At 43.5% G+C, this 27,569-nt stretch overlaps 2 protein-coding genes and 1 long non-coding RNA gene across 3 annotated transcripts in view; 1 reads left to right on the top strand and 2 right to left on the bottom strand.

The window, feature by feature from the left end:
• Window positions 1-23,136, top strand: part of TTN (titin) — a 281,341-nt gene extending 258,205 nt beyond the window's left edge. The window contains exons 288-312 of the mRNA XM_049712583.1: window positions 56-2,122; window positions 2,224-2,526; window positions 2,645-2,950; window positions 3,045-3,335; window positions 3,431-3,727; window positions 3,857-4,162; window positions 5,056-5,361; window positions 5,447-5,728; window positions 5,908-6,501; window positions 6,623-6,910; window positions 7,015-7,314; window positions 7,793-8,095; window positions 8,658-8,960; window positions 9,062-9,646; window positions 9,775-10,080; window positions 10,196-10,495; window positions 11,130-11,705; window positions 11,815-12,120; window positions 12,486-13,079; window positions 13,205-18,870; window positions 18,999-19,155; window positions 19,901-20,592; window positions 20,689-20,842; window positions 21,379-21,681; window positions 21,819-23,136. Of these exons, the coding sequence (XP_049568540.1) occupies window positions 56-2,122; window positions 2,224-2,526; window positions 2,645-2,950; window positions 3,045-3,335; window positions 3,431-3,727; window positions 3,857-4,162; window positions 5,056-5,361; window positions 5,447-5,728; window positions 5,908-6,501; window positions 6,623-6,910; window positions 7,015-7,314; window positions 7,793-8,095; window positions 8,658-8,960; window positions 9,062-9,646; window positions 9,775-10,080; window positions 10,196-10,495; window positions 11,130-11,705; window positions 11,815-12,120; window positions 12,486-13,079; window positions 13,205-18,870; window positions 18,999-19,155; window positions 19,901-20,592; window positions 20,689-20,842; window positions 21,379-21,681; window positions 21,819-22,117 (15,884 nt within the window). The 3' untranslated portion in view covers window positions 22,118-23,136. The remainder of the gene's footprint in view (window positions 1-55; window positions 2,123-2,223; window positions 2,527-2,644; window positions 2,951-3,044; window positions 3,336-3,430; window positions 3,728-3,856; window positions 4,163-5,055; window positions 5,362-5,446; window positions 5,729-5,907; window positions 6,502-6,622; window positions 6,911-7,014; window positions 7,315-7,792; window positions 8,096-8,657; window positions 8,961-9,061; window positions 9,647-9,774; window positions 10,081-10,195; window positions 10,496-11,129; window positions 11,706-11,814; window positions 12,121-12,485; window positions 13,080-13,204; window positions 18,871-18,998; window positions 19,156-19,900; window positions 20,593-20,688; window positions 20,843-21,378; window positions 21,682-21,818) is intronic.
• PLEKHA3 (pleckstrin homology domain containing A3) overlaps window positions 1-27,569 on the bottom strand; it is a 94,663-nt gene that overhangs the window by 21,624 nt on the left and 45,470 nt on the right. The gene's annotated exons all lie outside the window — the stretch shown is intronic.
• LOC117200510 (uncharacterized) lies at window positions 1,060-26,465 on the bottom strand. The gene is made up of 3 exons (XR_004482095.2): window positions 24,331-26,465; window positions 1,803-1,900; window positions 1,060-1,174 (listed from the first exon to the last, which is right to left on the bottom strand). It is a non-coding gene; the product is annotated as an uncharacterized LOC117200510 (long non-coding RNA).

Here is a 27,569-nt window from a genome sequence, read left to right as displayed (position 1 = left end):
CTTCCAAGCAAATGTGTCTAATTGGTTTATTTCTTTCTTTGTTTTCATTTTACAGGTATTCCCGATTCCCCTGGCACTCCAGAACCTAGTAATGTAACAGGCAATAGCATTACCCTGACATGGGCAAGGCCAGAATCAGATGGTGGCAGTGAAATTCAACAGTACATCCTTGAAAGGAGAGAAAAGAAAAGCACACGATGGGTGAAAGTCATCAGCAAACGACCAATCTCTGAGACAAGATTCAAAGTCACCAGTCTGACAGAGGGCAATGAGTATGAATTCCATGTCATGGCTGAAAATGCTGCAGGAGTAGGACCTGCAAGTGGTATCTCAAGACTAATCAAATGTAGAGAGCCAGTCAACCCACCAAGTGCTCCCACTGTGGTCAAAGTGACAGACACATCAAAGACAACTGTGAGCTTAGAATGGTCTAAGCCAGTGTTTGACGGAGGGATGGAGATAATTGGGTATATTATTGAAATGTGCAAAGCTGACTTAGGAGACTGGCACAAGGTGAATGCAGAAGGATGGGTGAAAACAAGATATACAGTTACTGATCTACAAGCAGGTGCAGAATACAAATTCCGGGTTAGTGCTGTCAATGGTGCTGGAAAAGGAGACAGCTGTGAAGTGACCGGCACCATTAAAGCAGTTGACCGATTATCAGCTCCTGAGTTAGACATCGATGCCAACTTCAAGCAGACTCATATTGTGAGAGCTGGGGCCAGTATTCGCCTCTTCATTGCCTATCAGGGTAGACCGACTCCGACAGCTGTGTGGAGCAAACCTGACTCTAACCTTAGCATTCGGGCTGATATCCATACAACAGACTCCTTCAGCACCCTCACCGTGGAAAACTGCAACCGAAACGACGCAGGGAAATATACCCTTACTGTGGAAAACAACAGCGGTAGTAAGTCAATCACATTCACCGTAAAGGTGCTAGACTCTCCAGGCCCACCTGGCCCAATTACCTTCAAGGATGTGACCCGGGGATCTGTTACATTGATGTGGGACGCCCCTCTCCTTGATGGGGGTGCCCGAATCCATCACTACGTGGTAGAGAAACGAGAAGCCAGTCGCCGTAGTTGGCAGGTAGTCAGTGAAAAATGCACTCGTCAGATCCTCAAGGTCAACGACCTGGTAGAAGGCGTTCCATACTATTTCCGTGTTTCTGCAGAAAATGAGTATGGTGTTGGTGAACCCTATGAAATGCCAGAACCAATGGTAGCCACAGAACAGCCTGCTCCACCAAAGAGACTTGATGTCATTGACACAAGCAAATCCTCTGTGGTCTTAGCTTGGCTTAAACCTGACCATGATGGAGGCAGCCGCATCTCTGGCTACCTGCTCGAAATGAGACAAAAGGGATCTGACTTCTGGGTTGAAGCTGGTCACACCAAACAGCTGACTTTCACGGTGGAGCACCTCACTGAGAACACTGAATATGAATTCCGCGTGAAGGCCAAGAATGATGCTGGCTACAGTGAACCCAGGGAAGCCTTCTCTTCTGTCATCATCAAGGAGCCTCAAATTGAGCCCACAGCTGATCTCACTGGAATTACCAATCAGCTCATAACTTGCAAAGCAGGCAGCACGTTTACCATTGACGTGCCAATCAGTGGTCGTCCCACCCCCAAAGTAACATGGAAGCTTGAAGAAATGAGACTTAAGGAGACAGATCGAGTGAGTATCACAACAACAAAAGACAGAACCACCCTGTCTGTAAAGGACAGCATGAGAGGTGACTCTGGAAGGTACTTCCTGACCCTGGAAAATACAGCTGGTGTCAAAACATTTACCATCACAGTTGTGGTCATTGGAAGGCCAGGTCCAGTAACTGGCCCCATTGAAGTCTCATCTGTCTCAGCTGAATCATGCATCCTGTCATGGGCTGAACCTAAAGATGATGGAGGCACCGATATTACTAATTACATAGTTGAAAAGCGTGAGTCAGGTACAACAGCTTGGCAGCTTGTCAATTCCAGCGTCAAGCGCACTCAGATTAAAGTCACTCATCTCACGAAATACATGGAATATTCTTTCCGTGTCAGTTCAGAGAACAGATTTGGTGTCAGCAAGCCTCTGGAATCAGCACCAATCGTTGCTGAGCATCCATTTGGTAAGAAAAATAAAAATCGTATTTCCAAGTCTCTATTATTAAATATTTCCCCTGAATTTTATAAAACTGTATTCATATTTGATACCTTTGCTTATATTTAGTCCCACCAAGTGCACCTACCAGACCTGAGGTCTACCATGTGTCTGCCAATACCATGTCTATTCGCTGGGAGGAACCCTATCATGATGGTGGCAGTAAAGTCATCGGCTACTGGGTTGAGAAGAAAGAACGTAACACCATTCTTTGGGTGAAAGAAAACAAACTGCCATGCTTAGAGTGCAACTACAAAGTGACCAGTTTGGTAGAAGGACTGGAATATCAGTTCAGAACGTACGCACTCAATGCCGCAGGCGTTAGCAAAGCCAGTGAAGCATCAAGACCTATGATGGCTCAAAACCCAGTTGGTAGGTATCAGAATTTAAGGGTACATTTGTTTATCACCATCATCACCATCATCGTCATCATTATTGGTACTAGCAGAATTCAGAGTTGCATTTAACCTTATTTTTGCATCCCTTCCAGATGCACCAGGAAGACCAGAGGTGACAGATGTCACCAGATCAACGGTGTCACTGATCTGGTCTGCCCCAGTGTATGATGGAGGCAGCAAGGTTGTAGGCTACATCATAGAGCGTAAGCCAGTCAGTGAAGTTGGAGATGGTCGCTGGCTCAAGTGCAACTACACCATTGTATCTGACAATTTCTTCACCATTACTGCTCTGAGTGAAGGAGACACTTATGAATTCCGTGTGTTGGCCAAGAATGCAGCAGGTGTAATTAGCAAAGGATCAGAATCTACAGGCCCCATCACTTGCCGAGATGAATACGGTAAAGAATAGTCAATGCTCTCCTTTTAAACTATCACAATTTCTATAACAATAAACTATCATATATTCATTCACATCTATTTTGCCTACGACAGCTCCACCCAAAGCCGAACTCGATGCCAGATTACAGGGTGATCTGGTTACCATCAGAGCAGGCTCGGATCTTGTTCTCGATGCTGCAGTTGGTGGCAAACCTGAACCCAAAATTATCTGGACCAAAGGGGACAAGGAACTAGATCTCTGTGAAAAAGTCTCTCTGCAGTACACTGGCAAACGAGCAACTGCTGTGATCAAGTTCTGTGACAGAAGTGACAGTGGAAGATACACTTTAACGGTGAAGAATGCCAGTGGGACCAAGGCCGTGTCTGTCGTGGTCAAAGTTCTCGGTAAGTACGTCAAATGATCTTTGATTTTCATAGCTTTCTCAAGCGTGGGCAGAAAGAAACACCTTCCTCATTGCTCGTCCTTACACCTGTTTCAGATTCCCCGGGCCCATGTGGAAAGCTCACCGTCAGCAGAGTAACAGAGGAGAAGTGCACTTTAGCCTGGAGCCTTCCTCAGGAAGATGGAGGTGCAGAAATAACTCACTACATCGTGGAAAGACGCGAGACTAGCAGACTCAACTGGGTGATTGTGGAAGGCGAATGCCCAACCCTATCCTATGTGGTTACCAGACTCATCAAGAACAACGAATACATATTCCGAGTGCGGGCAGTAAACAAATATGGCCCTGGTGTGCCTGTTGAATCAGAGCCCATTGTCGCCAGAAACTCCTTCAGTGAGTATTAACACTCAAACAGTTCAGCCGTTGAAATGTAATGGGATCAGGGAGAAGGGAGGACAGTCATAGCAATGGTGATTTTGTGCGATTCTGATCATCCTTTTATTTTCATAAAAATATAAATAGCTATTCCATCACAACCTGGCATACCTGAAGAAGTTGGGGCTGGCAAAGAGCATATCATCATTCAGTGGACAAAACCTGAATCTGACGGTGGCAACGAGATCAGCAACTATCTAGTAGACAAACGTGAGAAGAAGAGCTCGCGCTGGACACGTGTGAACAAAGACCATGTGGTGTATGATACCAGGCTGAAGGTGACTGGCCTGATGGAAGGTTGTGATTACCAGTTCCGGGTGACCGCAGTAAATGCTGCTGGTAACAGCGAACCCAGCGAAGCTTCCAACTTTATCTCTTGCAGAGAACCATCATGTGAGTTCCAAGAATCATACACAACCCTAATGCCCAACAAAACCACATTACAAATAATTTTCCAACATGCCATTTCCAATAACTTGTAGAATTTGTGAATGGTCTAGAAAGTCATATGCTTATTAGAAGGATCTTAAATACAGCCTAAGACAGAAAACATTTCAACTACTACTTCTGTCAATAAGTTAGCAGTTACATTGCTAAACACTGTTGCAGTATTTTCCAATCTGTGAAAAAAATAAACTATTCTACTACCAATATGAAAGGGATGTATTTTGCAAATCTTCCTAAGAATGGAGAGAATTTTGTTGTAATGATAATAACTACTGAAAAGAAAAAAAAGACAACATCTCTTTTAAGAGGCTTAGCAGAGCATAAAGCTTCTTGTATTTTAGTAAGCACCTAACAAAATAATTGTCACAAAAGCTTCAGAAATAAGTGGCAAATCCTTGTACAAAGTTTAAGCCCAAGAACTAAAAGCAATAAATCACTTGGATTGAATCGAGGAAGTAGAAGAAACTTATTCCTGTACTTATTAGCAATGTAGAGGTGACAAGTGATATTAACCCTGTTGAAAGCTGAGCAACTAAAGAAAAGTCCCTGAGAATGGGTACTGTCAGCAATGAGCTTAGCAGGACACAGCATAGCTAGCCAAAGTGGCCAGAAAGAAACATCTACCTTTCTAAAGAAGTTTAACTCTTAAAACAATAATAATAGTAATAATAGAGCATACAGTGCTATCCTGCAATGTCAGAAGAGCCTAGTTACAAAGAGTATCTTGGTGAGTGTGGACAAAGAACAGTAATGCCTCAGTGAGTCTTGAAAACCAAAAATACAAATCTCAAGCTTCCTTATTTGTGTAATACCTGCATCCTTATTTTAAAATTTCATAGATACCCCTGGACCACCTTCTGCTCCGAGAGTTGTAGATACCACCAAACACAGCATTAGTTTAGCCTGGACCAAGCCCATGTATGACGGTGGCACTGACATCATAGGATATGTTCTTGAAATGCAAGAGAAGGACACTGACCAGTGGTACCGAGTGCATACCAAGACCACAATAAGAAATAATGAATTCACTGTGACAGACCTTAAAATGGGCCAGAAATACTCCTTCAGAGTCGCTGCTGTGAACGTGAAGGGCATGAGTGAATACAGCGAGTCAACTGCTGAAATTGAGCCCATGGAAAGACTAGGTATTTATAATATAAGGTTTTAGGTGAATTATTTTCTCATCACACCTGTTCATGAATTAATTAAGTTTTGACATTTACTTTCCAGAAATACCGGATCTTGAGCTTGCAGATGATTTAAAGAAGATTGTGACCATCAGAGCTGGGGCCTCGTTGCGGCTGATGGTGTCTGTATCTGGAAGACCACCACCCGTCATCACATGGAGCAAGAAGGGCATTGACCTTGCAAGCCGGGCGATCATTGACAACACTGAGAGTTACTCTTTACTTATTGTGGACAAAGTTAACCGGTATGATGCTGGAAAATACACCATTGAAGCTGAAAACCAATCTGGCAAGAAATCAGCAACTGTCCTTGTTAAAGTATATGGTAAGTATTTGTCTTAAAATCAACTATGCTGTGAGCAGATTCTTTAAAAAGATACACCTTGACCTCTGATTATCACCTCTCTAAAAGGAACTATGTTGAGTATATTTTCCTGCCCCCCAAAAAATCTATCAACCAATCAGGCAAACAGGAAGTATGGATCTTTCATTCTCTTGTTTTAGATACTCCTGGTCCCTGTGCTTCAGTGAAAGTTAAGGAAGTATCAAGAGATTCTGTGACCATTACTTGGGAAGTTCCCACAATTGATGGTGGAGCTCCTGTCAACAATTACATTATTGAGAAGCGTGAAGCTGCCATGAGAGCATTCAAAACAGTAACTACCAAATGCAGCAAGACGCTCTACAGAATTTCTGGACTTATAGAAGGAACCATGTACTATTTCAGAGTGCTGCCAGAAAATATTTATGGCATTGGAGAACCTTGTGAAACATCTGATGCAGTTCTGGTCTCAGAAGTACCTTTGGTGCCTGTGAAGCTAGAAGTTGTCGATGTCACCAAATCGACTGTTACCCTTGCCTGGGAAAAACCACTCTACGATGGTGGTAGCCGGCTCACTGGCTATGTTCTTGAGGCCTGCAAAGCTGGCACCGAGAGATGGATGAAGGTTGTCACCTTAAAACCCACAGTCCTAGAGCACACTGTTATTTCCTTAAATGAAGGTGAACAGTACTTATTTAGAGTAAGGGCACAAAACGAGAAAGGTGTGTCAGAACCAAGAGAGATCATCACAGCCGTGACTGTACAAGACCTCAGAGGTATGTACCAAATCACCAAAATAACAATAATAGTAAAGGAAAGTGAAAGAAACATTCAGAATTCATGACGCTTTGTCATTAGGAATAATACTTATGAATAAATGCCTACTTTTTCTCATAGTGTTGCCAGCAATCGATCTTTCTACAATGCCTCAAAAGACCATCCACGTCCCAGCCGGCAGACCAGTAGAGCTGGTGATACCAATTGCTGGTCGCCCACCTCCTGCTGCTTCCTGGTTCTTTGCTGGCTCTAAACTAAGAGAATCAGAGCGTGTCACAGTTGAAACTCATACTAAGGTAGCTAAATTAACCATTCGTGAAACCACTATCAGAGATACTGGAGACTATATACTTGAGCTGAAGAATGCCACCGGAACTACTTCAGAGACCATTAAAGTTATCATTCTCGGTAAGGATGAGAGACCAAGACACAAGCAAGCTGTTGTTGTTTAGTCACCCAATTTTGATTTGAAGTGAAAATTAACCTCCGGGATTTCTTTTTTTTTTTCACAGACAAACCTGGTCCACCAACTGGGCCTGTCAAGATTGAAGAAATTGATGCTACTTCAGTGACCATTTCCTGGGGACCGCCTGAACTGGATGGTGGTGCTCCACTGAGTGGCTACGTGGTAGAACAACGTGATGCCCATCGTCCAGGGTGGCTGCCAGTGTCTGAATCAGTGACTAGAACAACATTTAAGTTTACCAGACTCACTGAAGGAAACGAGTATGTGTTCCGTATCGCTGCGACAAACCGCTTCGGGATCGGCTCGTACTTGCAATCTGAGGTCATAGAATGTCGCAGCCTCATCAGTAAGTCCTGGACGCCCGCCCCCCACTCTCCCCACCTCTGATTCTAAATATTAACAAGAAGGAATTTATTCTTAATATACCCTTATGTAAGTAAAAATAGGTCACAAAGTTAATCCCAGGGTCTTTCCAAGGTTTCTAAACCTCCTTTTCTTGGAAGTTTTCAACATGGTTGGGGTTTTTTTTTTAATGGAAGAAAGAGAGGAGGGAGTTAGGGAAGGATGGATGGAAGGAAAGGGGGGAGGGAGGACTGGCTGTTACAGTGAGAAACAATACAGAATACATGCTTAATAAATGTTTATAAAATGGAAGAAAATGAGGAACAGCAAGAAAAGTATAAAAATGAAAACACGAGAAAAACAGTTGCAAGAGTCTTATATGTACCATTTTAAGATGGTATATACGAGACACACTCATACAAATGTACGAGTCTTCAATTTATTCATGGTGCCATGTTGTGTTTACCTCTGTCTTGCTGCAGATATTCCTGGACCTCCAGAAACATTACAGCTATTTGATGTCTCACGTGAGGGCATGACACTTACTTGGTACCCACCAGAAGATGACGGTGGCTCCCAAGTGACTGGATATATTGTGGAGCGCAAAGAAGTGAGATCAGATCGATGGGTCCGTGTAAATAAAGTACCAGTGACGATGACACGGTACCGTTCCACTGGCCTTACTGAAGGCTTAGAATATGAACACCGTGTCACAGCCATTAACGTGAGAGGAACTGGAAAACCAAGCCGTCCTTCCAAACCCACCATTGCCATGGATCCAATTGGTAAATACCTTTTGTATAAGTTTATTGAGGTATAATTTAATGTGGTAACAGTCACCCTTCTGAAATATAGAATTCTATATGTTTTGTATAACCACCACCACAATCAAAATATAGAATATTTCCAACAGCTCAAAAAGTTCAGTTGTGTCCTCTGTCATCAATCCCCTCCCCACTCCAACCCCGGGCAACTTTGGGCAAATAACTTTTTATATTCTTCTCTTGAGTCTATTTCTCCCACTTTAAAATGGAATTCACAATACACACCCTATATCACAGTTAAAATTGTAAAGCAAGTTAATATTTCTGGAAGCACTTTAAAAACTGATGGTAAATGTAAGATAGTATTAGTGATTATAAACAAAGCACAAAAAAGACAAAGGAAAAACCAAGAGCTTTAAGTAATGTTAACTGATTAAAATGAATTAAACATTTACAAAATGAAAAATATTCTACTGTTATAGTCCATGTTTCCACAACTCACTGAAATTGTTAGGTGGTGCATTCGATTTTCAACTTTGCAGAAACTTTAACAAGTATGTTGTTGTCTTATTCTCATTCCCAGCTCCTCCAGGAAAGCCACAAAACCCAAGAGTTACTGATACAACAAGGACATCAGTCTCCCTGGCCTGGAGTGTTCCAGAAGATGAAGGAGGATCTAAAGTCACAGGCTACTTGATCGAAATGCAAAAAGTTGATCAATATGAATGGACCAAATGCAACACCACCCCAACCAAGATTCGGGAGTATACTCTCACACACCTACCTCAGGGCGCTGAATACAGATTCCGTGTCCTAGCTTGTAACGCTGGTGGACCTGGGGAGCCCGCTGAGGTACCAGGAACAGTCAAAGTCACGGAAATGCTTGGTAAGACATATGATCATTTACTTTCTGCTGTAATTGCCTTAAGACTTATTTCCTACACCCGCCTCCCAAAATGCTAATTGTAACCCTACCTTTCTTCCCAGAATATCCTGACTATGAACTTGATGAAAGATACCAGGAAGGTATCTGTGTAAGACAAGGTGGGGTCATCAGACTTACCATACCAATCAAAGGAAAACCATTCCCAATATGTAAATGGACCAAGGAAGGCCAAGATATTAGTAAGCGTGCCATGATTGCAACCTCTGAAACTCACACTGAGCTTGTAATCAAAGAAGCAGACAGGGATGATTCTGGCACTTACGACCTGGTTCTGGAAAACAAATGTGGCAAGAAGGCTGTCTACATCAAGGTCAGGGTGATAGGAAGTCCCAACACTCCAGAAGGACCACTTGAATATGACGACATACAAGCTCGCTCTGTAAGGGTCAGTTGGAGACCCCCTGCCGATGATGGTGGTGCTGACATCTTAGGCTACATCCTCGAGAGACGAGAAGTGCCTAAAGCCGCCTGGTACACCATCGACTCCAGAGTCCGAGGTACATCTCTGGTTGTAAAAGGCCTCAAAGAAAATGTGGAGTACCATTTCCGTGTTTCAGCAGAAAACCAGTTTGGAATAAGCAAACCCTTGAAATCTGAGGAACCAGTCATACCAAAAACACCACTGAGTAAGTGCTCTTCCAACCATAACACTGTAAAAATCCTCTCAGTGCTCTTTTGTTTCGAAAGGAAAGCCACCAGCTTACAAGAGTTGGGACTGCATTCTAACACATGTGTTTTCCACTTACATTCCTAGACCCTCCCGAGCCTCCAAGCAATCCCCCAGAAGTACTAGATGTGACCAAGAGTTCTGTCAGCCTGTCCTGGTCCCGGCCCAGAGACGATGGTGGTTCTCGGGTCACAGGCTACTACATTGAACGCAAGGAGACATCAACTGACAAGTGGGTCAGACACAACAAGACTCAGATCACGACCACAATGTACACCATCACCGGGCTTGTTCCCGACGCAGAATATCAGTTCCGCATCATCGCACAGAATGACGCTGGCCTAAGCGAGACCAGCCCTGCTTCTGAACCAGTTGTTTGCAAAGATCCATTTGGTAAGGAAAGAGTTTCCAAAGGGGTTAGAATCAGAGAGGCAAACCACCTTTGCTGTTTTTCTTTTACTTCAGCAGGAAAGCTGATTTCCTTTTCAACTGTTTTCAAATATTTCAGATAAGCCAAGCCAACCTGGAGAACTCGAGATTCTTTCAATATCCAAAGACAGCGTCAGTCTACAATGGGAGAAACCTGAATGCGATGGTGGCAAAGAAATCCTTGGATACTGGGTTGAATATAGACAATCTGGAGACAGTGCCTGGAAGAAGAGCAGTAAGGACCGCATCAAGGACAGGCAATTCACAATAGGGGGTTTGCTGGAAGCTACGGAGTATGAATTCAGGGTTTTTGCTGAGAATGAGACAGGGCTGAGCAGACCTCGAAGAACCGCTATGTCTGTAAAGACGAAACTAACATGTAAGTAGCCATTAGTTCTCTGCTTATGGTTTACAAACTGAGGAACATGTTAAGGCTAATTCTTCCTCTGGACTAAGTAGATCTCCAGAAAGCTTTACTGGAGAGCAAGTGTTTGGAAAGAAATCACTCACTCTGGCATATGCACACACAGGGAATAGTTGATGCTTCTAGAGGAAGTCATTCCAAGCACATAACCTCAGCAGTGAACTGTTAGGTGCAGTGAACGGATTCCTAAAGCAATTTCTCCCTTGAATACAATGGTGTTTTTTTTTAATACTCCTAGTAAGACTTGAAGGGTCAACAAATGTACCCCACTTCAGTGAACCTAAGTAAGGGCAAATCTACAGATTTATAGAGAACTAATATTTCCCCAAAACCCTATACATTGTTAATGCCTCCCGATCATAAAAAGTCACTCTACATAATAATATGATGATGTGCTCATTGAATCTCTACTTTCCAGATGATCCTCCAGTCACTGTGAAGCCTTTTTAAGAATTAGACTCATATGTAAATAATGGTGTCTAATGAAGTATTAGTCAATAGGATGAATTCATTCCTGATATACAAGGACAGAGGATTATAGATTCAGTAGTAACAATAATGCATTAATGTTATCTTTCATACCCTTCAGCTGGAGAGGCCCCAGGAGTACGCAAAGAAATGATGGATGTCACCACCAAACTGGGTGAAGCTGCTCAACTCTCATGTCAGATTGTTGGAAGGCCTCTACCAGACATTAAATGGTACCAATTTGGTAAGGAGCTGATACAAAGCCGCAAGTACAAAATGTCTTCAGATGGACGCACACATACTCTAACAGTAATGACCGAGGAACAAGAAGATGAAGGCGTTTATACCTGCATAGCTACCAATGAGGTTGGAGAAGTAGAATCCAGTAGTAAGCTTCTCCTGCAAGCAACGCCACAATTCCATCCCGGTTACCCACTGAAAGAGAAGTATTACGGTGCTGTGGGGTCAACGCTTCGACTTCACGTTACATACATTGGCCGTCCAGTACCTGCCATCACTTGGTTCCATGGCCAGAAACGTTTGCAAAACTCAGAAAACATTGCTATTGAAAACACTGAGCAGTATACTCATCTCGTCATGAAGAATATCCAACGTAAGACTCACGCTGGGAAATACAAAGTTCAGCTCAGTAATGTTCTTGGAACGGTGGATGCCATCCTTGATGTGGAAATACAAGGTATTTCATTTTCAGTGGTTTTGTTGTTGTTGTTGTTTTTAAAGAAAAAAGAAAAATATCCTGGGAGACACACTACAGAAACCACTCCAATTGTATTTTCTCCCAACAGATAAACCAGACAAACCTACAGGACCAATTGTGATTGAAGCTCTATTGAAGAATTCTGTGGTGATCAGCTGGAAACCACCTGCAGATGACGGAGGCTCCTGGATCACCAATTATGTGGTAGAGAAATGTGAGGCCAAGGAAGGGGCTGAATGGCAATTGGTGTCTTCAGCCATCTCAGTGACAACCTGTAGAATTGTGAACCTCACAGAAAATGCTGGGTATTACTTCCGGGTTTCGGCTCAGAACACGTTTGGCATCAGTGACCCTCTAGAAGTCTCCTCAGTTGTGATCATTAAGAGTCCATTTGGTGAGTACAACCTCTACAGTCTTCCTGTGGCAAAATTCCATCTGTATGTGAAACTTTTTTTTTAAACAGAAATAACTTTTGAAAGGAGATAGCAAAGATTCAGCTAAAGTACAAGTGCCTTTTATCTCACTTAAATTGAATTTTTGCTTATCTAAAAGGGCACATGTATACCCCATCCCCTTTTTCTCTAAAAACGAACTTTGTGTTGCAGTAAGTTTCTCAGCATAAAGTAACCAATTTCATTTTTCTGGATTAGTTATTCTTAATAGAACTTTGGGTTCATAACATTTTATTTTTTATAAAATAAGCTCTTCATAAAGCTGTTTGTTTCACCCCATGAGTCAAATGCTTTTTGTTTTAAACAGAAAAGCCAGGTGCTCCTGGCAAACCAACTATTGCTGCTGTCACAAAAGATTCTTGTGTTGTGGCCTGGAAGCCACCTGCCAGTGATGGAGGGGCAAAGATTAGAAATTACTACCTTGAGAAGCGTGAGAAGAAGCAGAACAAGTGGATTGCTGTGACAACAGATGAAATTCGAGAAACCGTCTTTTCAGTGCAAAACCTTATTGAAGGTCTTGAATATGAGTTCCGTGTGAAATGTGAAAACCTAGGTGGGGAAAGCGAATGGAGTGAAATATCAGAACCTGTCATTCCCAAATCTGATGTCCCAATTCAGGCACCACACTTTAAAGAGGAACTGAGAAATCTAAATGTCAGATATCAGAGCAATGCTACTTTGGTCTGCAAAGTGACTGGTCATCCAAAACCAATTGTGAAATGGTACAGACAAGGCAAAGAAATCATCGCAGATGGATTAAAGTACAGGATTCAAGAGTTTAAGGGTGGCTACCACCAGCTCATCATTGCAAGCGTCACAGATGATGATGCCACAGTTTACCAAGTCAGAGCTACCAACCAAGGAGGGTCTGTGTCTGGCACTGCCTCCTTGGAAGTAGAAGGTAAAAACAAATCAGCAAACATCATTTTGGTACTAGATTACATATTATTAATTGGGGGGGGGGTGCTCTTAAATAGTGTTGGGTTATTGCTAAATTATATTCTTCCTTCTTTTATTCTGATACAGTTCCAGCCAAGATACACTTGCCTAAAAATCTTGAAGGCATGGGAGCAGTCCATGCTCTCCGAGGTGAGGTAATCAGCATCAAGATCCCATTCAGTGGCAAACCAGACCCAGTGATCACCTGGCAGAAAGGACAAGATCTCATCGACAACAATGGCCACTACCAAGTTATTGTCACAAGATCTTTCACGTCACTTGTTTTCCTCAATGGAGTGGAGAGAAAAGATGCTGGTTTCTATGTGGTCTGTGCTAAAAACAGGTTTGGAATTGATCAGAAGACAGTTGAACTGGATGTGGCCGATGTTCCCGACCCACCCAGAGGAGTCAAAGTTAGTGACGTCTCACGAGATTCTGTCAACTTAACATGGACTGAGCCAGCTTCTGATGGTGGCAGCAAAATCACCAACTACATTGTTGAAAAATGTGCGACCACTGCAGAAAGATGGATCCGCGTAGGACAGGCCCGAGAAACACACTATACCGTGATCAACTTATTTGGAAAAACAAGTTACCAGTTCCGTATAATAGCAGAAAATAAATTTGGCCTAAGCAAGCCTTCTGAGCCTTCAGAACCAACCGTAACCAAAGAAGATAAGACCAGAGCTATGAACTATGATGAAGAGGTTGATGAAACCAGGGAAGTTTCTATGACCAAAGCATCTCACTCTTCAACCAAGGAACTCTATGAGAAATATATGATTGCTGAAGATCTTGGGCGTGGTCAGTTTGGAATTGTCCACCGTTGTGTTGAAACATCCTCAAAGAAGACATACATGGCCAAATTTGTTAAAGTCAAAGGGGCTGATCAGGTTTTGGTAAAGAAAGAAATTTCCATTCTAAACATCGCTAGGCACCGAAATATCTTATACCTCCATGAATCATTTGAAAGCATGGAAGAATTAGTTATGATCTTTGAGTTCATATCAGGACTTGACATATTTGAACGCATTAACACAAGTGCTTTTGAACTTAATGAGAGAGAAATTGTAAGCTATGTTCGCCAGGTCTGTGAAGCACTTGAGTTCTTACACAGTCATAATATTGGACACTTTGACATTAGACCAGAAAATATCATTTACCAAACAAGAAGGAGCTCCACCATTAAAATCATAGAATTCGGTCAGGCCCGTCAGCTGAAGCCAGGGGACAACTTTAGGCTTCTGTTCACTGCCCCTGAATACTATGCACCTGAAGTCCACCAGCATGATGTTGTCAGCACAGCCACAGACATGTGGTCACTCGGAACACTCGTGTATGTGCTGTTGAGTGGTATCAATCCATTCCTGGCTGAAACTAACCAACAGGTAATTGAGAACATCATGAATGCTGAATATACCTTTGATGAAGAAGCATTCCAAGAGATCAGCACTGAAGCCATGGACTTTGTTGACCGGCTGTTAGTGAAAGAGAGAAAATCTCGCATGACAGCATCTGAGGCTCTCCAGCACCCATGGCTGAAGCAGAAGATAGAAAGAGTCAGTACTAAAGTGATCAGGACATTGAAACACCGACGTTACTACCACACCCTGATCAAGAAAGACCTCAACTTGGTTGTGTCTGCAGCCAGGATCTCCTGTGGTGGTGCAATTCGATCTCAGAAGGGAGTGAGCATTGCTAAAGTTAAAGTGGCATCCATTGAAATCGGCCCAGTTTCTGGACAGATAATGCATGCAGTCGTTGAAGAAGGAGGACATGTCAAATACGTATGCAAAATTGAAAATTACGATCAGTCTACCCAAGTGACTTGGTACTTTGGTGTCAGACAGCTGGAGAACAGTGAGAAATATGAAATCACTTATGACGATGGAGTGGCCACCATGTATGTCAAAGACATTACCAAATTCGATGACGGTACCTACAGATGCAAAGTAGTCAATGACTACGGGGAAGACAGTTCTTACGCAGAGCTGTTTGTTAAAGGTGTGAGAGAAGTTTACGACTATTACTGCCGTAGAACCATAAAGAAACTTAAGCGCAGAATAGATACCATGAGACTCCTGGAAAGGCCACCAGAATTCACGCTGCCTCTCTATAACAGGACAGTTTATGTGGGTGAAAATGTCCGGTTTGGAGTAACTATAACTGTCCACCCAGAGCCTCGAGTTACATGGTATAAATCAGGTCAGAAAATCAAACCAGGTGATGATGATAGGAAGTACACATTTGAGTCCGACAAGGGTCTTTACCAATTAACAATCAACAGTGTAACTACGGATGATGCTGCCGAATACACTGTTGTTGCAAGAAACAAATACGGTGAAGACAGCTGCAAAGCAAAGCTGACTGTGACCCCACACCCACCTCCAACAGGTACGACCCTAAGACCCATGTTCAAACGGCTACTGGCAAACGCAGAATGCCAAGAAGGCCAAAGTGTCTGCTTTGAGATCAGGGTGTCTGGCATCCCCCCACCAACATTAAAATGGGAGAAAGACGGTCAGCCACTGTCCCTCGGGCCTAATATCGAAATTATCCATGAAGGCTTGGATTATTATGCTCTTCATATCAGGGATACTTTGCCTGAAGACACGGGTTACTACAGAGTCACAGCCACAAACACTGCTGGATCCACCAGCTGCCAGGCCCACCTACAAGTGGAACGCCTGAGGTACGTCAAACAGGAGTTCAAGACGAAGGAGGAGCGCGAACGACACATACAGAGGCAAATTGACAAGACGCTAAGAATGGCTGAAATTCTTTCCGGAACTGAGACTGTGCCACTGACACAAGTCGCCCAGGAGGCACTGAGAGAAGCTGCCACCCTTTACAAACCAGCCGTCAGCACCAAGACTGTAAAAGGGGAATACCGACTTGAGACGGAAGAAAAGAAGGAGGAGAGAAAACTCCGCATGCCTTACGAAGTACCAGAGCCACGCAAGTACAAACCGGCTGCCATAGAAGAAGACCAACACATTAAGCAGTTCGTGCCCATGTCTGACATGAAATGGTACAAAAAGCTACGCGATCAATTTGAAATGCCTGGGAAGATGGACAGAGTTGTACAGAAAAGACCCAAGCGCATCCGCCTTTCAAGATGGGAACAGTTCTACGTGATGCCTCTTCCACGCATCACCGATCAATACAGACCCAAGTGGAGGATTCCCAAACTGTCCCAAGACGACCTTGAAATGGTGAGACCAGCCCGCCGGCGTACACCTTCTCCTGATTATTACTTTTATTACAGACCCAGGAGACGTTCTCTCGGTGACATCTCGGATGAAGAATTACTCCTGCCCATTGACGACTACCTGGCAATGAAGAGAACAGAGGAAGAGAGGCTGCGTCTTGAAGAAGAGCTGGAACTGGGTTTTTCAGCCTCACCCCCAAGCCGGAGCCCTCCACGTTTTGAGCTTTCGAGTCTGCGTTACCCTTCCCCACAAGCTCACGTCAAGGTGGAGGAAGCAAGAAAAGACTTCAGATACTCAACGTATCACATCCCAACGAAGGCGGAGACCAGCACGAGTTACGCGGAGCTGCGGGAGCGGCACGCCCGCACCTGGCACAGGCAGCCCAGGCAGCGGCAGAGGATCATGGCCGAGAGAGAGGACCAAGAGCTGCTGCGTCCAGTCACCACCACCCAGCGCCTCTCGGAATACAAAAGCGAGCTGGAACACATGGCGAAGGAAGAAAAATCTAGAAAGAAATCAAGACGCCAGAGAGAAGTGACTGAAATAACGGAAATTGAGGAAGAATATGAGATCTCCAAACACGCTCAGAGAGACACTTCCTCCTCGGTGTCCAGGCTGCTGAGACGCCGGCGCTCCCTGTCTCCGACCTACATCGAGTTGATGAGGCCGGTGTCCGAGCTGATCCGGCCGCGGCCACAGCCACAGCCAGCTGAGGAATATGAAGATGAAGATGACGTAGAAAGAAGGTCTCCTACCCCAGAAAGGACTCGCCCACGTTCCCCCAGCCCTGTGTCTAGTGAGCGTTCACTGTCAAGATTTGAGAGGTCGGCAAGATTTGATATCTTTTCCAGGTATGAGTCCATGAAAGCTGCTTTAAAAACTCAGAAGACATCAGAAAGGAAGTATGAGGTTTTGAGTCAGCAGCCTTTTACGCTGGACCACATGCCTCGAATCACACTGAGGATGCGCTCCCACAGGGTACCGTGCGGCCAAAATACACGTTTTATCTTAAATGTTCAGTCTAAGCCAACTGCCGAGGTCAAATGGTACCACAACGGTGTAGAACTTCAAGAGAGCAGTAAGATTCATTACACCAACACCAGTGGGGTTCTGACCCTGGAAATTCTGGACTGTCATATTGATGACAGCGGAACATACCGTGCCGTGTGCACCAACTACAAAGGTGAGGCTTCTGACTATGCAACCTTGGACGTCACGGGAGGGGATTACACCACCTATGCTTCCCAGCGCAGAGACGAAGAGGTCCCCCGATCTGTTTTCCCTGAGCTGACGAGAACAGAGGCATATGCGGTTTCATCATTTAAGAAAACATCTGAGATGGAAGCTTCCTCTTCCGTCAGGGAAATGAAATCACAGATAACAGAGACAAAGGAAAGTCTCTCATCATATGAACACCATGCATCTGCAGAAATGAAAAGTGCTGCAGTCGAAGAAAAGTCGCTGGAAGAAAAATCCACACACAGGAAGATCAAGACGACTTTGGCAGCAAGAATTCTTACGAAGCCAAGGTCCATAACGGTGTATGAAGGCGACTCTGCAAGGTTTTCTTGCGATACAGATGGTGAGCCGGTACCGACTGTGACATGGCTGCGTAGGGGACAAGTCATAAGCACTTCTGCCCGCCACCAAGTGACCACCGCAAAGTACAAATCGACCTTTGAGATCTCTTCAGTCCAGGCTTCGGATGAGGGCAACTACAGCGTGGTGGTAGAGAACAGCGAAGGGAAGCAAGAGGCACAGTTTACTCTGACCATTCAAAAGGCCAGGGTTACTGAAAAGGCTCTAACATCACCACCGAAAGTCAAATCCCCAGAGCCTCGGGTAAAATCCCCAGAAGGAGTCAAGTCTCCAAAACAAGTGAAATCCCCAGAGCCGGTGACTTCTCACCCAAAAGCTGTATCACCCACAGAGATAAAACCCACACCAACAAAAAAGGTTCAGCAGCTGCCAGTCACTGACCCACCCAAGATAATTCAGTCCTTGAAAGCAGAAGCTTCTAAAGATATAGCAAAGCTGACCTGTGTGGTCGAAAGTACTGTATTGTGTGCCAAAGAGGTCACCTGGTATAAAGATGGTAAGAAACTGAAGGAAAATGGGCATTTCCAGTTTCATTATTCAGCAGATGGTACCTATGAGCTCAAAATCCATAACCTCACTGAATCTGATTGTGGAGAATACGTTTGTGAGATTTCTGGTGAAGGTGGAACTTCCAAAACTAACTTCCAATTTGTGGGACAAGCCTTTAAGAATATCCATGAGGAAGTTTCAAGCATATCAGAAACCAAGAAAGCAGCTCAGAAAACTGCTGAGTCAACAGAAACCAAGAAAGCTGCTCCGAAAACTGCTGAGCCAACAGAAACCAAGAAAACTGAACCAAAAGCTCCTGAACCAGTTTCCACAAAACCAGTAATTGTTACTGGGCTGCAGGATACAACTATTTCTTCAGACAGTGTCACTAAGTTTGCAGTTAAAGCTACTGGAGAACCCCAGCCAACTGTCATCTGGACAAAGGATGGAAAGGTAACCAGTTCTTAAATGATCCTTAAACTTATCTTCTAAAAAAACTAACCTCTTCCCTCTTCCCCATCTCCCAAAGAAAGTTTAAAATTAAATCACTTTTTAAAACTCAAATCACGTGCATTCTACAGGCTATAACACAAGGAGGTAAATATAAACTCTCTGAAGACAAAGGAGGATTCTTCCTAGAAATTCATAAGACTGATACTTCTGACGGTGGACTTTATACTTGTACAATAACAAATTCAGCTGGATCTGTGTCCTCTAGCTGCAAATTAACAATAAAAGGTAGGTTGGCTTTTATTCTTACCAATAATTTTCAGAAAACAATATGAAGGAAACATTTCTAAACACTATTCCTTACACACACACACACACACACACAAAGTATTAAAATAAAACTTTTACCAAGTTACAGAATACCATTTATACACAAATGTACAAATACACATATTTGAAGTTAGCATACACTTTTATATTTATTAAGTGTCTAATTGTATGTGGTGTTATATAAGATTCCATAGAGATTATATAAGATTCCTGCTCCCAGGAACATTTAAGAATAAAGTCAGGTGATTATACAAAATGGCACTTCTTCCCTAAAGCTTCACTCTTGCTAATTTTCCAAAGCAGTGGAAAGTTAATGAAAGAACTGTATCGTTTTTCCCAATTAAAATTAGTTTGCTTTCATCTCAGTCTTCTAAAACATAATTCAATTGTTTTAATTACTCAAAATCTCCTAAATCCACCCATCTCCTAAATCCTTCAACTATTCTTTGCAAAACTTTTTTTCCCCTTAAGTCATAAAAATCATTCTTCTGTTTAGTTTAGTTTAAATAATCATTACACTGATCTCCAAAGTCATGCATGACAACTTTCCAAGATTGGGACTGAGAAAGAGTTAGGTATTACCTACACTGCATGCGTTAAGTTAATATTTTTTCTTTGTATATTATTCACTTACAGAATCCACAAGAGAAAAGGGTGGGGCCTCTTTCCAATTCAGTTTGCCTTATAGAGCTTTCTTTTTCAGCTGTAAAAGACACTGAGATACAGAAAGTATCGACACAAAAGACCTCCAAAAGTATATCCCAGAAGAAGGCAGATGTCCAAGAGGAAATTTCCAAAAAAGCCCTAATTTCTGAAGAAATCAAGATGTCAGAGGTGAAATCTCCAGAGAAGCTGGCCCTCAAGGAGGAAGCTTCAACAGTTCTGATTTCCGAAAAAGTCAAGAAATCAGAAGTGACCTCCCTGGAAAAATCCATTGTCCATGAGGAAATCACTAAAACATCACAGGCATCAGAAGAAATCAGAACTCATGCCGAGATTAAAACATATTCTACTCAGATGAGTATACCTGATGGTCAGAAAGTGACTTTAAAAGCCAACATTGCTGGTGCCACTGATGTGAAATGGGTATTGAATGGGGTAGAGCTCAGTAACTCCGAGGAGTACAGGTATGGCGTCTCAGGCAGCGACCAGACGCTGACCATCAAGCAGGCTGGTCACAAAGATGAAGGGATCCTCACCTGCATTGGCAAAACCAGCCAAGGAATCATCAAGTGTCAGTATGATCTGACCCTGAGCAAAGAACTCTCAGATGCTCCAGCCTTCATCTCCCAGCCCAGATCTCAAAATGTTAACGAAGGACAAAATGTTCTCTTTTCTTGTGAAATCAGTGGTGAGCCATCGCCTGAAATCGAATGGTTTAAAAACAACCTGCCAGTAAGTTGAGTTATGAATATATTACTGAAGAAAGCTTTAAATACTCCATCTACTCCTGAAGAGCTCAAAGAAACCCTTTTTTTCTCTTCTTTTTAGATTTCTGTTTCTTCAAATATCAGCGTAAGTCGCTCCAGAAACGTATATTCCCTTGAAATCCGAAAGGCCTCAGTAAGTGACAGTGGGAAATACACAATTAAGGCCAAAAATTTCCATGGCCAGTGTTCAGCTACTGCTTCCTTAACGGTCCTTCGTAAGTATATCTTTATCATTTTCCTTACTTGCTTAAGGCCGTTATCTGAGTTTTTTGGTTTGTTTTTTTGCTTTTGTCTTCTGAGCCCAGCAAACTCTCTGGAGCCTCATTAAGTTCCATGTGTAAGAGACACAGGCCTCCTGTGTGAATTCATTCTTAACGGTCAACGTTTCTTTACAGCGAGACAGGAACATGGATAAGTTAACTTTCAAAGCAAAGCTACCAACTGTCCTATTACATGTATTTTCAGAATGCACAATATAAAAATTATTTTCTGTATGACTAATCATTTTTCTCCTAGTGATTCTAGCACCTGCATGTAATGTAATGATAGAAATATAAGGATTCGTTTCTGGGAGACACTGAGCTAGCTCTTGACAACTGTATGTATGTATTTGCTTGTGCTTCCACAGCAAATTGTTTGGGTTGCATTTCTGTGTGTGTGTCTAAGTGTTCCATTTCTGTAAGTCAGTGTCAGATGTCACCAATTAACCAGATGTCATTGGTGTTCACTGTGTATCTGCTATGTTCCACAGCTCTAGTTGAAGAACCTCCCAGAGAGGTAGTATTGAGGACAAGTGGTGACACGAGCTTGCAAGGAAGCTTCTCGTCTCAGTCAGTCCAAATGTCTGCCTCTAAGCAGGAGGCCTCCTTCAGCAGTTTCAGCAGCAGCAGTGCTAGCAGCATGACCGAAATGAAATTTGCAAGCATGTCTGCCCAAAGCATGTCCTCCATGCAAGAGTCTTTTGTAGAAATGAGTTCCAGCAGTTTTATGGGAAAATCTAGTATGACACAACTGGAAAGCTCAACTAGTAGGATGCTTAAAGCAGGCCTAAGAGGTGAGCAATCAAATTACTGGTAGAGGTAGACAAGCCTAGTAGCATGGTAGAGTCCTTAGTACATACAATTCAGTAGAAAGCAAACTGTTATATTTTCAGTGATCCTAAAACTTTTTTGTTGTTGTTGTTCCATAAAGGAATTCCACCTAAAATTGAAGCTCTTCCCTCTGACATCAGCATTGACGAGGGCAAAGTTTTAACAGTAGCCTGCGCTTTTACGGGTGAGCCTACCCCGGAAATAACATGGTCCCATGGTGGAAGAAAAATTCAAAATCAAGAACAGCAAGGGAGATTCCATACTGAAAACACAGATGACCTGACAACTCTGATCATCATGGATGTACAGAAACAAGATGGTGGACTTTATACCCTGCGCTTAGAGAATGAATTTGGATCTGACTCAGCTACTGTGAATATAAATATTCGATCCATTTAAGAGAGCCTGTGCTCTCATATTCAGACATTCTTAACCTTTCCTGAACGATTCACATAGACTAATCTTTCCGATCTGTAAATACTTAAAAAAAAAATGTAGTTTTGTATCAACCTAAATGAGTCGAAGTTCAAAAATATGCATTTCAATCTTTTCTTAATTGTTGACCTAAGATTATACATTTTCTAGTGACATGTACATACTGTATATAGCCGAATTAACGGTTATAAAGTTTTGTACCATTTATTTTATGACATTTTACAATGTAACTGTTGAAACTAACTGTTGGTAGGAGAAAGTTTCTTATGGAACGAATACCCTGCTCAACACTTAATCTTTGTGCCTCAACATAATGTTGATGTCTAAGTATGCCTCAATGGGTCGAGAAATTCCCCATTGAAGATGTCCTATCCACCGACATGATGCTGTGCACGTCACCTGATATGTGCACCAATACTTACTGAATCAGAAATGTAAGGCATTGGTGATGTTTGCATTTACCCTCCTGTAAGCAACACTTTAACGTCTTACATTTTCTCTGATGATGTCACACTCAAAATGATCATGACTTAAATATTACCAGAGCAAAGTGCAACGGCCAACACTTTGTTCGCTCATTTCACACTGTCTCTGACCATAGAGAGTGCCTGGGTAGCTTGGAAAAGCAACATCACCTGGCCATCCCCTCATTTAACCAAGCTGTTCATGCGTTCCTATGCCAGAGCAGTGCCAACTCTTGGAGGTCCCGGGGTGCAGCCAACGCCTTCGTGTGGTAGCTCTAAATTTAAATTACACCAGAGAAACCGGGGCAACTAAGCAATGAGCCACAGCAAAAAATAAAGAACAACAACAACAAAATAAAGCTGTCGTTAAATTAAAAACAACAAAATATTACTAACTGCCCAAAATATCAATTTGATGTAGTTCTTTTCATGCAGGTTTAAATTCAATTGTTAGTTATAATTGTTGGACCTCCTTGAGATAGTAACAACAAAATAAAGCAAGCTATCTGCACCTCAAAATTTGTGATTGGTTGTTTTCTGTAAAATTCTGGGGTTGGGGAGGTATGTGCCTTTGCAAATCACAGAAATGATCATAGATAAGAAGAAGCAACTCAAGTTCTTCACAGCAAATATTTAAATTACCATGTTGAATGCATTCCACAATTTTTTTAAAGCATAGATATGATTCTCATGGATAAAGTTACCCCCAAAAGTTAACAAAAATCCCCCAAAGTATTAGATCAAATCTTCTAAACTTATTATCAAGAAAAATATTTTTATGGGAGCTGATTCGTTAAATCCAAAGATATTGAACATTACAATTCACGATATTTTGTGCCAGACAGCAACGCAAAGATGAGCAAGATGAAATAGACCCTGTCCCTCAAGGAGTATAGAAAAGAATATGACAATTTCAGGGAAAATGATCAATTGTGCAACTGAATCCATTACTGACTATTGCAGCTCCAAACTGAGACAGAACAAATCAAAGTCCTCAAAGCTAAAGAACTCGTTTTAAATGGTATAGTCCTACTAGGCTTTTCAAAACAACTTCATAATAAAATCTCTAGCACCAGAAAAATCTGTATTTATCCACCTCAATTAGATAATCCTAATTGTAAACCTATAAAGTCGATTCTTTGCCTAAATTACCCCCTAAATATAAGTACAAGCGGCCAAAGCTGAAGCAAATGCACTGTCAATTCTTACTCCCTCAAAGAAGATCTTGGGTCTTCGTTAATTTATTCAGCAAGTATTCTGTCTTAAGTCAGATGCCCTAAAGGCAGAGCCTAAGACTTGACTCTAGCATAAGTAATTTTTTGAGGGACTGCTCTCAGGAAAAAGGAAGTGAGGGAAGCAGAGTAGAGGAAGAAAGCTAAGCAAGTATGTGGTCTCCGCGGGAGCTTCAGCCGCATCCCACAGGGAGCATAAATTGCACCAGAGTTGGTTCCACCTGGGAGCAAGGGCGCTGACCTTCTCTACCTGCTTATCTGCCAGTTAGTGCCTACAGGCTGGGAGCTTGTGGGAGCGGCGGCGGGAAGAGGGAAATAACCTCCGGGGTGAGGGGCACCCCTTGGCCAGAGCAATCTCTGCAGACTAGGGCAGCTAAACAGCCAATACACAAGAAACTGGGCCGGGTACACATCACCTGGATCTGGGAGGTACGCACAGCACCCACTACACCATCTAACAGCTTGAAATGCCAGTTCTTACCTTAAAACGAGAGAGGCAGGGATTCCTGAGGATGACTCCCAGCCCTGACAGGCTGATGTTCTAAGGAGTCCTATCCGTGGCTGGGGCGCAGTCCGTGCTGCTCAGAATTCTGAAGCTGAAGGAACTATAGCTGCAGCTCCCAAATCCAGAGATCCATTTTGGGCCTGGGAGAAAGGGGAGGGGCTAAGGCCTATCCCGGGAAGGAAATCCACGCCACGCCGAGAGGCCTGACTTCTTTTCAACCAGTAGCAGAAGCCCACGCCTCTGAGAGCAGCAGGGTGTGGCCAAGGGGTCACACGTGAGAGGACTGCGTAGGGAGGATCCTGGGAAGGCCCTAAGAGGCCCTCCGGCTGGAACTACAAGCACCCCTTTCCGGGTTTACCAGCCAGCCTCCCTCCGAGAGCGCCTCCAATAACGGCGCTCCCCCGCGTAGGGTGGGTGGGGATTCCTGTCAATCCCACCCCACCTCCAACAGCACCAGGAATGCCTTCCCAGCAACTTTGCATTTCCGGTTCAGACCACCTTGTCTCTCTCCCCCCTGTCGGCAGGGGCCGCCAGAGAGCAGCAAGCAGACACCTTCTTCCTGGTTCAACCCTCCAATCCACAAAACCTATGAGTAATCTTCACTCTCTTCCTGCCCCTCTTTCTGCTGAATCCTTCCTGTCTATTTTATAAAGCCCCCACTTGGCTACACTCATAAGCAGCATAGTGTAGGAATTATATATACGCACTCAAAACCCAGAGTACCAACCCAAATCCAGGATCTGCTATTTGCTAACTTGTGTCACCTGGAGTAATTACTGACCTTCTCTATCCCTTGATGTTCTCACCCATAAGATGGGAATAACAACAGCATCAACCTCACAGGTTTTGTGAGGATTAAACAAATTACTACATGTGAAACTCTTAGAGCAGTGCTGCCACAGCACCCAATAAACACCAGCAATCAGTATTATATTAGAGACCACCATGCAAAACATCGAAGTTAGGGACCAGAAAAACATTTTAGAGGGGGTGTAACACAGACCTCACTTGTAATCACTAGATGTATTATTTTGCTAGGGCTGCTAGAACAAAGTACCACAACCCTGCAGGGCGGCGGGGAGGAGGCTAGGAGTCCTAAATGAAAGTGTCAACAGGACTGGTTCCTTCTGAGAGTTGTTAGGGAAGGATCTGTTCCAGGCCTCTCTGCTTGACTCGTAGATGGCCACCTGTTCACATAGCATTCTCCCTGCATGCATGTGTGGGTCCAAATATCCCGTTTAGAAGGACATCAGCAATACTGGATTAGGTTTCACACTAATTTTACCTTATTTTAACTTTATTGTCTGTGTAAAGACTATCTCCAAATAAGGTCACATCCTGAGGTACCAGAGTTTAGGACCCCAACATATCTGTGGGAAGGGGTACACAGCTCAACCCATAACACTAGACATGATGGGCATGAGACAGCACATCTTTAAAAGAAGTCTTTTGGTAGAGTTTCTCAAAAGATGAATTTATTATCTCTAACCAGTAGTAGCCAATTATATAGATGAACCATCTAGAGGTAGGGAGGTAGGTAAATCAGAAACAGCCAGTAAAATAACAGGTTAAATTGACAGTCTCCATAGTGAGACATTATTCTTCAAGAAAAATGTTTTATGATTGTGCTCCAGGAAAAGAAAGTAATTTGTATTTGTTTATTCAGCCCCAAATGTAATTTTAAGAAATTCGGGCCGAGAAAACCCAGTTTCCTTGTAATAGGAGAAAACAGTGTCTGCTAGGTAAATAGAAGGACTTTTGCAAGAGAGATTGGCCGCCCTTTTCTGGTGGTGCAGTGGTTGAGAATCCGCCTGCCAATGCAGGGGACACAGGTTCGAGCCTTGGTCCACGAAGATTCCACATGCCGCGGAGCAACTAAGCCCTTGCATCACAACTACTGAGCCTGCGCTCTAGAGCCCGCGTGCCACAACTACTGAAGGCCGCGTGCCTAGAGCCCGTGCTCCACAACAGGAGAAGCCATTGCAATGAGAAGCCCGCGCACTTCAACGAAGAGTAGCCCCCGTTTGCCGCAACTAGAGAAAGCCTGCACACAGCAACGAAGACCCAAAGCAGCCACACACACAAAAAAAATCGATGGGCCAATCTATTTTCTTTTTTCTAAATAAATTTATTTATTTAATTTATTTTTGGCTCCGTTGGGTTTTCGGGCTTCTGATTGCAATGGCTTCTCCTGTTGTGGAGCACGGGCTCTAGGCACGCGGGCTTCAGTAGTTGTGGCACGCGGGCTCAGTAGCTGTGGCTCACGGGCTCTAGAGCGCAGGCTCAGTAGTTGTGGCACAAGAGCTTAGTTGCTCTGCAGCATGTGGGATCTTCCCGGACCAGGGCTCGAACCTGTGTCCCCTGCATTGGCAGGCAGATTCTCAACCACTGCACCACCCAGGAAGACCTGGCCCATCGATTTTTATTCTAAGGTTATAAAAATAGTTTTATGCCTTTTGGTATGTCTGGGTCAATGTTTCCCAAACTCTTCCTCAAGATGTTGGTAGATATTATGGGAAAATTGTCCCACAGCCAAATAAACTTAGGATTTGGGAAACCGTACTTCTTTATGCAGGACTTCCCAGAGCCTTTGATGAGCTAGTGTGTGTTGTGGTCCTCCAAGAGGCGATACAATGCTCCCCGAACTTATCTGATGATGGAACTGTTTTCACTGGTACTGTACATGATGTAGGCTGAGACAGGCCACAGTAGGTGGAAACATGGGAGGTGTGAAGAGGATTGGATCTTGGTAGAGGAGGAACTGGGTATCACCTAAGAAATGAAATTAAGTGCTATGATAAAAAAAGAAAAATCCGGGGCTTCCCTGGTGGCGCAGTGGTTGAGAGTCCGCCTGCCGATGCAGGGGACACAGGTTTGTGCCCCGGTCCGGGAGGATCCCACATGCCGCGGAGCGGCTGGGCCCACGAGCCATGGCTGCTGAGCCTGCGTGCCCGGAGCCTGTGCTCCGCAATGGGAGAGGCCACAACAGTGAGAGGCCCACGTAACACAAAAAATATAAATAAATAAAAATTAAAAAAAAAGAAAAATCCAAGGCGTTTGAGAGCACATTGCTAGGGCATCTGATCCAGTCAGAGAATTGAGGAACAGTCAGATTAGAGGAAGTTACATGTAGAAGCTGTGACCTAAAGTGTGGGGTGAACTGAGGAGATAAGGAGGAGCTTTCAGGCAGAGGATCCTTGCGCCTGCAGAGGTCT

The sequence above is a fragment of the Orcinus orca genome, chromosome 7 (assembly GCF_937001465.1).
Source record: "Orcinus orca chromosome 7, mOrcOrc1.1, whole genome shotgun sequence".
Classification (NCBI taxonomy): Eukaryota; Metazoa; Chordata; class Mammalia; order Artiodactyla; family Delphinidae; genus Orcinus; species Orcinus orca.
The sequence above is the reverse complement of the archived record's forward strand: the minus strand, read 5'-3'. Positions and strand labels throughout refer to the sequence as shown.